Below are 12,610 nucleotides of genomic sequence, written 5' to 3' on the forward strand. Positions count from 1 at the left end.
ATCGGGCTCGGTCCACAAGTCTGCCCTAGGAAACTAGACCTGGGCGCGGGCTTGGGTGAGACGAAGACTGCGTTCCTCATCGTCAGCGTGACTGGTGGAGCGAAGGTGGGAAAGGCCAGGTCGGTGTAGTACATCAATAAGAGAAGAGCGCGCGCCAGGCCCACGAACGCCAGTTCGGACGTGTGCCTGCTGTGGCGTCGGGATCGCACTGTGACTCGAAACCACGGCCTGGTAATCCGGCAATTCGGAATCACACGGACGCACCGTGGTGCGGACGGCCGTGGAATAGCTGGGCACCCGGCTGAGAGTCTCCACTTCGGTAAATTGCGGGCGGAACGGCGTGGCAGCCCCGGATGGTGTGTGGTCGTGATCGACGGCTTCGTCGGAAGGCCGGCGAGAAAGACCGGGCGTAACCGGACTATGGGAACCTGAGGCGCGGCCAAAGTAGTCGGTGGGGAGGCCAAGGCGGCGAGGGTCGTCCAGCTCCGGAGGGGAAGGATGGTTATGTCCCGTCGCATGGAGATTCGACAATCGACTGTGCAGGGCCGATGCCGAGATATCGGACGTCGTCAAAGCATTCATGGACGGCAGGTTCTCGGAAGAAAGATTGCGACTCATACTGCCAAAGGGTGTCTCGCGGCCACTGGCGGGTCCGGGGGTCCGGTAGCCCGATAGATCAACCTCGCTATACAGTTGGTCAAACTGATGGTCCCCATAAAGCGGAGGAGCTTGTTGGGCGATAGTTTCGATTGCTCGCTGAGCTGATCGGGGCGTCTGGTCAACAAGGTTGTTGTCATCGTCAATCGGGAGGTTTGGCGAGATGAAGATGGACACGGGAAGGGTGGCCCGCAACTGCGAAACGTTAGCTGAAAGTTACATGCGTCAGTACACGACCGCGTAACGTACCTCGCTGATGTGGCCATCAGGATTGAGGAGCTGGACACGGAACTTCAACTTGTGCCGCACTTTGATTCCTCTGGTATCAGTGTCTTGCAGACACCGGGTGAGGGTCTTGGGCAAATCCAGGCAACGCGTGAATTGGTATCCTTCTGCCGACTCGTCGATGATCTCCAGCCCATTCTCAGGGTCTAGATGATGCTCGTCGGTGAAGATGGTGCGGGTATTCTTGTACGTGTTGCGGATCGCATGGGGGTCCTCGGGGTTCAGTGTAAGGTCGTGGCTTTCGACAAGCTGGGTCGTGATATTTCCAATCGTGAGGCCCTTGAGTAGCGGGATGAGTTTGAAATCCACCTGAACGGCAGTTCCGAAGATGATAGCCTTTGTCGGCGTGCTGATGGAATACTCGATCTTATTGGGCCAGACGTTTTCCACCGACTACATCGCAGCCAGTTAGCATATCACCTATACACAGGTTTGGGACAGCAGATGGACTTACCATCACATGGGAGAGCTCAAGCGCGCTAGCCTCCAGCGTTCGGATAATCCGTAGCGGGCGTCTGACGATAATGTCCTTGGCATACTTGCGACCGATCTCTGCCTTGAAGCGATAGGTAACATAGGTATCGTGGAGGCCCTCGACACTCTCGGGCATGGAACCTTCGAGGATCACGTCGAAGGGGTATTCATAATTCCCGGCGGGAAGAATTTCCGTCTTGCTTTTTCCGGGATCGCGGAATTTCCAAGTCTTCTCGTAGAACACGCGCTCCCTCCACGACTTTCTACCGCCGCCGGCGGAACTGGACGGTACAAGCCAACTAGAGACCGGTTAGTTCGATATTCGAGATCGCGGATATCAGATCAATTACTGACCAGACGCGAGAGATGCCAGTCAAGTGAAGTCGGATGTGTTTCATGGACAGCGGCTCCGATAGGCAAAGGATGAGTTTTCCACTCAAATGGGCACTCGCGGCCTCCTGTTCTCCGCCGCGAAAAACGATGTAATCTTCATCGAGGCTGTCATTGTCGGCAAAGGTCAGTCAATGCAAGCGACTGGTGGAGATTAGGGTGGCGGAAGCTTACCGGATATCGAAGTATTTGGCATGGCTTGAACCCGCGCCAAAGAAACTGAGAGCCATAGCGATTCAACCGGCAGCCGCGCAGACCGGCAGCTTTCGGGGAGAGAAGAGAAACCCGACGAAGGGGTGGGGGTTGAAAAGATGCGGTGATAAGGTGAGTGAAGGGAAAAGAGAGTGGAGGGAAGGCGTAAGATATTAAAGAGACAGCGGGAAAGGAAAAAATCAAGAATTATCTAATGAGAACAAGAGATTGAGTTAGAAAAATAATAATAAAAAATAAGGAATTAAAGACTAAAAGAATTAAAAAGAATTAAAGAAAGAAAAAAAAGATGAAAAAATGAAATTATGACACAGATACAAAAGATGAACCAGCTATCTATGGCGCAAATGGGACCACAGTTGGGCCAAGGGATCTACTGGTGGGTGTCCAGATTCGCAAGGCCCACCCGGGCAAGGAAGAGTCAAGAGAATGATTCGATGGTGGGGCTCTCAGCCTGCCGTTTCCGTCGGCTCTCGTTGTTCGACTTGTTGGATGGTGCCGGAGATCCGCTCCTTTTGACTTTGTGATTTGCTATTTTAAGTCCTTAAGACGTGTGGCCGGTGGGACCGCTGACTCCGAGGCTTCCAGCCTTCTAGGTTTGGATTGCCGATGATGCGATGGACGTCTATCTGGGAGATTGTGATCCCTGGAAAGGAAGGATTCCGCCCGCTATGGGAATGTTCAATCAGGGGAAAGTTCAAAGAGGCAAATCAATCCATGGAAAGATCAATCTCAAAGCAGGATCAAACAAAGGCGATGGTGCAGCGAACGGAAGAATGATGTGAGATGAATACTTAGTATGGGAATCCGGAGTTGGGCTGACTGACGTACATACCGGAGAATTTGGCCGCGAGTCACAACGTGGAGCTGATCAGTTGTCCTACTGGCCACTGCAGCGATCACTAATGTTTCTTGACATTATGATCATTGTGATTCCGACTGGTTATTGGTATAATAAGATAGATGGTGATACCTCGGTCGCCTAATATGCCAGCGGTAGATGCATTACCCGGTGTATCACTCTTATCACGAGGGATTATTAGTATCAAATTGCAGTTTTCAAGGATTCTCATCAATTACCTCATACGATCTTTCTTCTGTTTTATTAAAATATTTCCCACTAATAGGATAGACATCAATGGAACAAGACACCCCTGAAACTGCTAAATAAAGGATCGCCATTCCCGCGCCCACGGTCCTCGATCTACAAATCTCTAACAATGATGTATTGAAATCAGCCATGTTTGATCCCTACTCGTCAGGATTCGTCAACACCCCAAACCAGCAACAGGACAATAGGGAGAGTTCCACTTTCTGCACCTGTGTCACACATGACCCGCCTACTAAGTCGTACATTGTCAGTTGCAGAATATGTCGTTTGAAGAACCAGACAAGACAATAATGCAATATATCAATCCATGTGAAGAAATAGAACAGCTTATGTAACATCAACCAGAGTCAGACATTTCAGGGTGGAATCCATCCACCTGGCAGGCTCCACTATGGACGATCATGCCGGTCAACACATCATCAATGTGAAAATGGAGGTGGCTCTGCAGATTTGTCAGAAGTCAGGAGTCAGGATTCAGGAGAGATCGTATGAGTACATTCTATACTTGTACCTACCTTCATCAGACGACATTCTATAATTCCAGGTCGAGCATCGAGATAAGCAATAGCACAGCGACGATCGTATTCAATTGATCCTTCGGGATAATGTAACAATACGGTACTTGATATCAACCGAGCAGCCGGTGTATGGTATCATCGGGCTAGTTAATCTCGGGTGCTCCCGGGGTCCCTTCACATCTTCGGTGGGTGATCGGGAATTTCCGCGACGGTCATACTATACGGGCATACACCAGTTTCTGATACAGTACTGCTCTTAGTGCTTGCATCGGGCATCTAGCGTACTAAATAGCTACTTAGGTGGCAGATGAAACACATCTTTAGCGAGCCTACGGCATACGGCATGCCGATAGTCCTAAATACTACTAATAAAAAGACAAAACACACCTTACATCCTATCCTCCAACCGGCCACTCCGAATACACAAACACAACGACTACTTGACGCAAGCCATGATATCACAATCACAATCACAATCACATTTAGCTCATGGAATGACATGCATCCGGATAGACCCACACAACCATCGCCAAACAATGCATCTTTGAAATTTCTTTTTCCTGTGTTCCAATCCCTTTTCTATCCGATATGCATACATGACCCAGTGGAGAACAAAGCATACAACCACATACTAGAACTTCCATTTCCAACACTAACGGGAAGGGGAGCATCATCCGAGTCCGACAAAGTCTAGAAGTAGAATGTGGACCCAAACCGGGTGCGGGTGGCGTTAGTAGTAAACTGTCTGCAGTCTGTACAAAGTGCGCCTGCACTAAGCTGTCATGAGTCAAGCACCTTTGCAAGACCTCTATAGAGTACATTCTCAAAGCCAACGTCAACCAAGCCCAACTCCCTATTCATGTCAAACATTCCATTCCAATCCAATCCAATTCCAATTCACCTCCCTAACCAGCTCAATCCAAAAATCCCTCACCTCAACATTCCATTGCCTCATCCCGGGAGCTAAGTGACTAACTACCCGCAACCAGGGTTAAAAAACGACCCCAAACCCACGGAATCCCGGCATCTTAGCCATGCACCAGCGCCAGGCCATCGGCATCCCGAGCCACTAACGGGTCACCACACCCGGTGTCTGTATTAGGCATGGGACGGGTCCGCCTCAACCTTCCCATATCCAGGCTTGTTATCGGTTCGGTAGGTGCTAGGTAGTATGGATGGCGAATGACTTGGTTTGGGTATAGCTTGGATGGAAATTGACTCATAGGTTCTTTTACATGGTGTGTCTTTTACGGAGTACTGATAGCCGATGTTGATGGCGAGGATGAGGCGGACTAGTCAATTAGTTCATGGCGATTGATACCGATCAAACGGAAGAGATACACAGAGGTCAAACATATCAAAGAAAAAAATGGAATAAAATCAATCCAGAAAACATCAGCATACAGCTACAACAACGACAACAAAAACAAAGCGTGAGATGAAGAAAGAAAAGGGGATAGTTATAAAGTCTCAACAAAGTGGACACTACACACCGACCTGACAGCTCCATCCACAAGCTCATTCCAGAACTCCAATTCGAAGCCGTCGCACAATCAGAGACCAGCCAAACCTCCGATATCGACATCGAGAGCGATTTACAACAAGAAAAACTCGGTACCCGACCCGTTGTGGTCCCCACGGAAGCACTAACAAATTTTTTTCACTGGGACGGGAGTTAAAGCTGGCTGGCCCGGTGGGTGCTGTTCCCGAGACGGACGGAGTTGGCTGCGGGCTCCACTTGATCATCGTTTATTTTATCTTTATCAAATAAAATAGATGAAATAAAGATGAATTTAACCGATTAAGTTAATTGCTCATGTTGTTCTACACCGGTTGTATGACTATGATAAACTTATGTTATAATAACGCTTTTACCGCTTTTGCCCCTATCTACTTCCCTACTATAGTAAAGCGTTGTGCTATCTGACTCCACCTCAATAGATACGGTAGATAGATAGATAGATAGAGGATCATATCCCATAACGCTACCATGTCAAACCAATCAGTAGGCTGTGCTCGCTTGGTCTAGCCTTGTCTATCAACTATTCTAGCCCTAATGCACTTCACTATAGGTGTTTTTGCTAGCATGCTGTTTTGTCTTCCCTGTGTGGGCTGATTGTCTGCGAGTGTTCTCCGATCAGTGTTGATCTTTTCCGATGTGGTTTTTGTCAGGTGGTCTGGTGATTGATGAAAGTATAGGAGTAGGAGTAGGAGGAGGAGGTGTGGGACTAATCGCGCAAACATCCTGTCAACATGTGCATTCATGACATTCTACCGTGAGATCACCCAGGTTATATTCATTACCGAGTAAGGATCTGTTTATCCATATCGATAGCATGTTCAATGGCTACTATTTACCCAAACACCACCACTCACTACAAGCAGCAACACCATATCAAATATTAAGCTGTATAAAATATCTAGATAAAATCCGATCACAGCTTATCAGATCAAAAACCCGACAGGCATCCATATAAAACAGCACAAACGAAAAGAACTGCAACGCTGTACCAGCCAGAAGAGCAATAACAAAACAACAAAGTATACACAAAATATAGAAACAAATATCAAGCACCAAAGAATAGGAATAATCGCGCAACGCGGGTATCAGTCATGACCAGCAAGACAATACAGTCGAGTCATCTTCTTTCCTCCTCTTCCTCCTCCTCCTCCTCCTCTTTCTCGTTCCCCTTCCCCTTTCTTCATCTCTCCTCTCCATGGATACTCGCTCTTCACCCCCTCCCTCTCTTATACCCCCCCTCTTCACGGCCAAGTCAAACACACCCAAAAGATAGGGCCTAAAAAATCCAACTCAAAAACAACCAAATCAACACCCCAACACCGACACAGATCCCCGCAACCTTCAACACAGCAACGGTATCACCCTGTCTCGCCATGCGAGTTAACCGACTCGCGCTTCCTTGCAAGCTCGTTCCAAGAGATGAGAACACTTGGCCCTATAGTGGGAAAAAGATATAGTCAGCTTAATCCATTCATAATACATCATAGAATGTGTTTTGCACAGTGCAAGACATGGAGAGCCACCACCGGAGGCGGGGGGGAAAGAAATATCTATGCAGAAGAAAAGAAAAGGGGGATAGATAACCAACCGAATGATCCAACGTCTCCTGATCCCTCGCATTATCATAGATATCAACGGTGACGGATTTCAGAGCCGAGACTTTGCCCGAGAGGGAGTTCAGGAGGGCGTTGTTTTGTCTGTTCCAGTAGATCAATCGATCCTGTCAGCCTTGTCTGTCTGTCTGCTACTCATTTATGCATTCGCTTCGACCGGGTTTGTGTTGTATCTTCCTTCGAGGAAAGAGAGGATAGATGGGATAGGATAGGGTTGTATAAGGGTGTGCGTACTGTTCGCGCTCGTAGGCTTCGCCCATTTTGTCGGTTCTGTCGTTGAGTTTGATTGATTTGGTTTGGTTCGTTGATGTATTAGGGGGCGGTTTCTGTTTGGTGTGGTTTTATAGATCAACTCTGTCGACGCTTATATTGTCAAGCAGGGGAGGGTTCAGTATGAGGAAGATAAAGCCAGGTAGAGAATTGAGTGCATGACGCCGCGATGGCAAGGCCGAGACCGTGGAGGCGGGACGTCATGTGACGAGTTGCTTCTTTCGGGTGGGGTGAGGGCGATCATCTATCTACTATCCATCTATCTATAGTCTCTATTAACCCTTAAATACGAGTACTGTGAAAGTACCCATGATTTTGTGTACGTTGATAATGGTATGTCTACTACCATATGGTGAAGACCGTAAGTTCATTAGTCAGAGTATAAAATCAGACAGTAATGCGAGTCAAGAAGCAAAAAACCCCAGACGCTATGCGAGCAAAGAAAGCCCAATCGGCAATCCCAAAAGTCCAGCCAGCCATAGACCCACCTACCTACCCTAATCAGGAGGCAGTCAGGTCTCTAGAGAAGAGCGCTATATAATAAGAAACAGTAATAGTAATAAGACATAATCACATGCAGAGGATGTGGAAAACAGAGCTGCCCAGAGCCACACGTGGCATATTCACGATCTCCTTGTTCATTATTCCCCCCGATCAAGAATGAAGCAGACGTCAGAAACACCGAGTACTGAGAGAGGGCTATTCGTGGTTAAACTAGGGTGGTATTCGTGGCAAACAGTTTCGTGCTGCGATGCATTATCAGTACCAAAGACGATTCCGTCACCACATATCGTCATCGTCATCGTCGTCGTCGTCGAGATGAGAATCATTCCCATAATGCCCATACTGGTAATGTCCTGGTCCATATGCATTCCCATTCTCATAGCCTTGCTTGCTACCTCGCGAATTCGAACCATAGTGGTCGTGAGAATCATCACCGTATTCATACATTTGAGGATCGTCATACGAACTGTCCGCGTAGCGTTGGTCCTGCTCCTAGAATATCATTAGCACGCCGATCTTTAAGGGGGGGAGGGAAACAGATGAATCCCAGAAAAGTATGGACCCACCTCTTGGTAACGTTGGTATTGCTGGTACTCCTCAGACTGTTCTCGCGACTTCTGCTGTCTCTGAGCAGGTGAGGTCGCGAGCATCATATGTGGATGCATCTGTTGCACCTTGGCCAGGTAGGAATACATAAAGTTACTGAGCAGGACCTGCGAGTACAGCCCGCGACGCGGGTTGGCAAGCTTGAGGTGGGCCATTCGGTAAATCGCCCGCTCCTCGAGGATCGAGAAGCGAGTCCAGGCATAGTCGACATCGGGCTGGAGGATCCGCACGGGCGGCTCCGGGGAGATGGCTCGCAACGAGTTCTTCTTGTGATGACCGCTCTCGTTGCTCTTCTTCCGGCCACCCCCGAAGATGGAAGAAAAGAGACCACTCTCCTTTTCTTTTTTCGCCTCGCCGGAGGTCCTCCGCGCGCTGTCTTTTCGGCGTTCCTCCTCGAGCTTTGGATCCAACCGGTCCATCGACGCACTAGACGCACCTTCCCGCCCACGTTGGTTGCTGTCACTCGACGAAGAAGTGAGGGTCGTCTCATGGACCTTGTCGACGATCTTCGACTTGAGCGTTTTGGCCTCCGTATCTTTCTCCTTTTTCTTTTCTTTGTCCTTGTCTTTCTCATCCGGGTGCAAGAACCAGTGCCAGCTCGACTTGCGCCCGCCTTCGGACTCCTTTTTGGACTTCTTTGACTCCGATTTGCGATCCTCGGTGAGATGGGGGATAAAGGTCAGGCTGTCCGTGCGCGTCGTGTTGCCGGGCAGCGCCTGTGGGGTACTGGCAAACTCGTTGAGGGTCGGGGCATTGTCTTTCCCGTGTGACCGGTGAAGCGATCGTTTGGTCGAAGATTGCTCATGGGAGGGGCTCTTCGGCGGCGGCGCTGGAGGCGTGTCTTTGCCAGAGTCATATGCCGCAGGAATATTTTGCTGAGCGTTGGAGGCGGACGGTGCCTTGGGCTCCGACGGGGGCGGTTCGACGATCTCCGGGATCTTCTGCTCCCCAGACGGAGTCTGCAGGCTCGACCGGCCGTTGGAGCTGATGCGAGAATGCCACGATCGTGACTGGGCGGAACTACTGACGGGGGCCGCTTCAGCCGCGGTGGAGTCACGTGGTTGATCACCGCTCGGGTCGACGGAGGAGGAAGAGGCGGATGAGGCCGTGGCATCAGACGGGGGTGCTGTTGCCTGTGCGGCTTTCGATAAGGCCTGAGCTCGTGTGACGCTGGGGTTGGGGTCTGTCGACACTCGAGTGAGACCGAGGATCGGTGGCTCACCGGTCGCGGACACGATCGGCGGCACCTCCTCACCCGTCTCGTTCGCTTTGGCGAGTCGCTTGGAGTAGGGCAGCTTGTCACCCTTCTTCAAACTGCCAGCTTTCCGGTACTGCGTTCGCGTCGACCGTCGCAGGCTGTGGCCAGGCGGGGCCGGGGGAAGGATCGGCATGTCCTCCTCGGCCGTCAGAGAGAGATTCTGGACGTCATCGTTCAACGAGGACGAACTGGGGCTCCGAGTATTTGAGTTGTCCACCATCGTCTCCAACTGCATCAGGTTCGGGCTCAACGAGTCGTTGCTCGACTGCTGCGATCGCTTCCGTTCGAGCCGTTCCGCGCCATCCGTATAACCGTGCGAGTCGTCGATCTGTCGGGATAGCATCGATTTCTTCCGCCTCAAGCTCCCGTTGGATCCGCACCGCTCCGGGCTCAGCAATGAGAAATCGCCTGATTTCCGGTTGATATGGTCCGACTTGCTCTCCAGGAAGGACTTGAATTCTTTCGGGGCCAGTTCGGGATGTAAGCGGGCGGGAACCCAGAACAATCGAGAGGCGTCATTTTCATCGGCGGACGGCGCGGGTGCGATGGAGGGCATCGAATTTGAGTTGAAGCTGGGAAGGTCGGGGTCGCCGGTAGCGGCTACATCCATGGACATCCGCCGGATCGCGGCAAGGTTGTTGAGTTCCTGGGCGACAGCGGCCGGGTTGGATTCGTAGTCGATGTCATTCAAGGGGAAGGAGGTGGTAGCTGTATCTGTTGAACCAGGGGAGGCGGTGGAACCGGGAGACGTCGGGCTGCTGCTCTCCATATCGAACGGCCGGCTCCCCACGGTGGGGGAATGGGACTGTCCATTAACCTGGCCGCGAGTCACTTCGCCCGTATGGTTCTTCGGAGGTACAGATGGCGGGGAGGATTCGGAACCGGCGTGCTTCGGGGGAACGATTGAGATGGATTCGCTGTTGGTGGAGAGATAACTGAGGCGTCGTGAATCCCGCTTGTCGTAGTCATCCTCGTACAAATGGCCGATAGCCTCCGTGACATGGTGGCTCGGGTCGCTGATCGACAGATGGGGCCCATGGCCTCTCCGCGACGCGTGCCCTCCGCCAGCCTCCGAGGGACCCGAGGAAGCCTGAACGTGACAAAAAAAGACCGTTTAGAGAACAAGACATTGGAGAAGCTGGCAGGAGGCTCAAGAAGAAAAGAGGTTGGGGGGTGGGAGAGCGGTTGGGTATGCACACAAAGGATGTCCCGGGTGTAATTCCAGAAACAACACCCACAAAGGCCGGCCCGAGAGGGGGAGAAAGAACACAACATACCTGCATGAGAACAAAGCACGCAGCAACTCAGAACGAAGAGAGTCCCGGAAAGCGACTGGGGACGAGTCGGGGACGAGAAACCCGCCTCGAGAAAAGGAGGTCAAGGTACGACCGGGGCAGAAAGCGTTGACGAGAGGATGAGGACGGTCATGGAATCATGGACGCGGGGGAGAAAGGTCGCGGAAGAGGAACAACCACCACGGTGATCGGAGGAACCCAAGGGCGACGATGGCGATCAGGCATCCGGCGTATGGATAAGAAGTTGCAGATCAAATGGGAGAGGAGTCCAACGAGGGGATAGGAAGTGAGAATTAAGATTAAAGGAAGAGTGAGATCAAGGAAACGAAAGAGGCTGGAGGAGGATGACGACGGGGGATTTGTCGGGTTTATAGCGTATTGATTTCTGGCACACCTTTCCTTCCCGACTTCTGTTGATATATTATTTCCCTTTTTTTCCTTTTTTATTATTGTATTCTCGATGATCCGCTTCGTCCGATCGTGAAGAAGGCGAGGTTAAGGTAGTGGTGGTGTAGGTGGTTGTCAAAGGTGGGAGGAATAGAGAAAGAGGGGGAGGAAGAAAAAGAGAATGGAAGGAGGAAGGAAGCGGACTAAGTTTCAGTGTATATGAATAATGCGAGTGAGAAAAGGCGGGTTGGTCTGGTTTGGTCTGGGCTGATCGGGCGGAGAGAGAGAGAAAGAAGAAGTTCCTGGGAGTATCCAGGCACAGCAGTGGTGGCAGTGGACTCCGCCAGGATCGAGTATTCTGGAAGATTATAGTTAGAAAGAGTAATGGTCAGAACAGTACGGAGTAGGAGAGTACAATGGACAATCCTCGGAATATCAATCTACTAGAATTAGAAGACCAAACCCACTCATCTCTATCATCTACTCAACCATCCACTCCATCCCCTCATTCTTTCTCTGCTTTCTCCTCTTCTTCCCTTTTTGATGTTGAATTTCATCCGTTTCGGGCCTGTCAAATGGAGAGCTTAGTCATCCCTACTCCACTGTCCCCACCGATCAGGTGCACTGTAGCCAGTGAGTTAAGCAGTAGTCCAGTACGGAGGGAGTAGTCCTAGACTCCTACTTAGTACTGTAGGATCGATCTGTCGCTGCAGCGATCCTTAAAGATCAGCAAGTTTGACCAAACTCTGATCATCTCAGTCGATCTTTGGTATGCTCATCCAGTCAGGAAGAATTCTACTAGAGTATTGACGGACTGGCTGACGAATGACTGTATATGGCGTTGGTTCAAGAATCATGTCATGTCATCGTTGTCTTGCATGTGCCTTCAAATTCGATGAATAGATTGATTGCATATGAAATTAAAGCATTCAAAACATAGACCGATAGTAATATTCATAGTCATCCCCTCATGAGAAGACGTATTTGCAAGAGAGAAGCGTATCATCTGCTCGCCATCCTTCTATGTACACCATTCACCGCATACGGTATTGCCATTTCAATTGAACCCCCCAATCAACCCCGTGACAAGGCTTTTTGCATCCCCCCCAGGCATCACATCACGTCACATCATGCATGCCTTAGTCTTCCTACACTTTATCCTAGGTGCCCTAGATCCACCCCCTCCGCCCGGTTCGAAATTCTCCTGTGGATAACACTGAGCTAGGGATGTAACACACATAACTGCTCTGTAACCACCAACTGTATTCAGAGGAAGGAGTGGGGGGTGGACACAGTCGCCTGATCCCGTTACACGGGCACGTCGAGTCATCTGTGGTGTGCCCTGTGTTATCTATCGGGCCTTCCATCTGATGTCCCGCCATCCCGTTTAACGCAAGGCTGGCCTGGAATGTATGTCTGGCCCTGCCACATCCAGGGATGCTGGTCTTCAAAACCCTAACCTAACCTGACCTAATCTAGCATAACATAATCCCCATCCGATGATGTGTTG

At 50.5% G+C, this 12,610-nt stretch overlaps 4 protein-coding genes across 4 annotated transcripts; all 4 read right to left on the reverse strand.

The window, feature by feature from the left end:
- Nucleotides 1–33: 33 nt before the first annotated feature.
- On the reverse strand, nucleotides 34–2,036 carry BDW47DRAFT_122768 (arrestin family protein; the record flags this gene model as incomplete). Its single annotated transcript, XM_024815914.1, has 5 exons — nucleotides 34–852; nucleotides 907–1,335; nucleotides 1,397–1,715; nucleotides 1,771–1,914; nucleotides 1,981–2,036. The coding sequence occupies 5 exons, from the start codon at nucleotides 2,034–2,036 to the stop codon at nucleotides 34–36; spliced, it is 1,767 nt and encodes a 588-aa protein (XP_024675213.1).
- Nucleotides 2,037–3,092: 1,056 nt separating this feature from the next.
- On the reverse strand, nucleotides 3,093–3,918 carry BDW47DRAFT_99674 (uncharacterized protein). Its single transcript, XM_024820914.1, has 2 exons — nucleotides 3,643–3,918; nucleotides 3,093–3,569 (listed from the first exon to the last, which is right to left on the reverse strand). Exon 2 carries the CDS (start codon nucleotides 3,463–3,465, stop codon nucleotides 3,268–3,270), a length of 198 nt encoding a protein of 65 aa, XP_024675214.1. The 5' UTR covers nucleotides 3,466–3,569; nucleotides 3,643–3,918; the 3' UTR covers nucleotides 3,093–3,267.
- Nucleotides 3,919–6,299: 2,381 nt separating this feature from the next.
- On the reverse strand, nucleotides 6,300–7,171 carry BDW47DRAFT_99678 (SNARE domain- containing protein). The gene is made up of 3 exons (XM_024820915.1): nucleotides 7,015–7,171; nucleotides 6,756–6,864; nucleotides 6,300–6,602 (listed from the first exon to the last, which is right to left on the reverse strand). Exons 1-3 carry the CDS (start codon nucleotides 7,038–7,040, stop codon nucleotides 6,444–6,446), a joined length of 294 nt encoding a protein of 97 aa, XP_024675215.1. The 5' UTR covers nucleotides 7,041–7,171; the 3' UTR covers nucleotides 6,300–6,443.
- Nucleotides 7,172–7,402: 231 nt separating this feature from the next.
- On the reverse strand, nucleotides 7,403–11,445 carry BDW47DRAFT_99679 (putative telomere silencing protein Zds1). Its single transcript, XM_024820916.1, has 3 exons — nucleotides 10,696–11,445; nucleotides 8,121–10,508; nucleotides 7,403–8,046 (listed from the first exon to the last, which is right to left on the reverse strand). Exons 1-3 carry the CDS (start codon nucleotides 10,699–10,701, stop codon nucleotides 7,831–7,833), a joined length of 2,610 nt encoding a protein of 869 aa, XP_024675216.1. The 5' UTR covers nucleotides 10,702–11,445; the 3' UTR covers nucleotides 7,403–7,830.
- Between the last annotated feature and the right edge of the window lie 1,165 nt (nucleotides 11,446–12,610).

The sequence above is a fragment of the Aspergillus candidus genome (assembly GCF_002847045.1).
Source record: "Aspergillus candidus strain CBS 102.13 unplaced genomic scaffold BDW47scaffold_5, whole genome shotgun sequence".
NCBI lineage: Eukaryota > Fungi > Ascomycota > Eurotiomycetes > Eurotiales > Aspergillaceae > Aspergillus > Aspergillus candidus.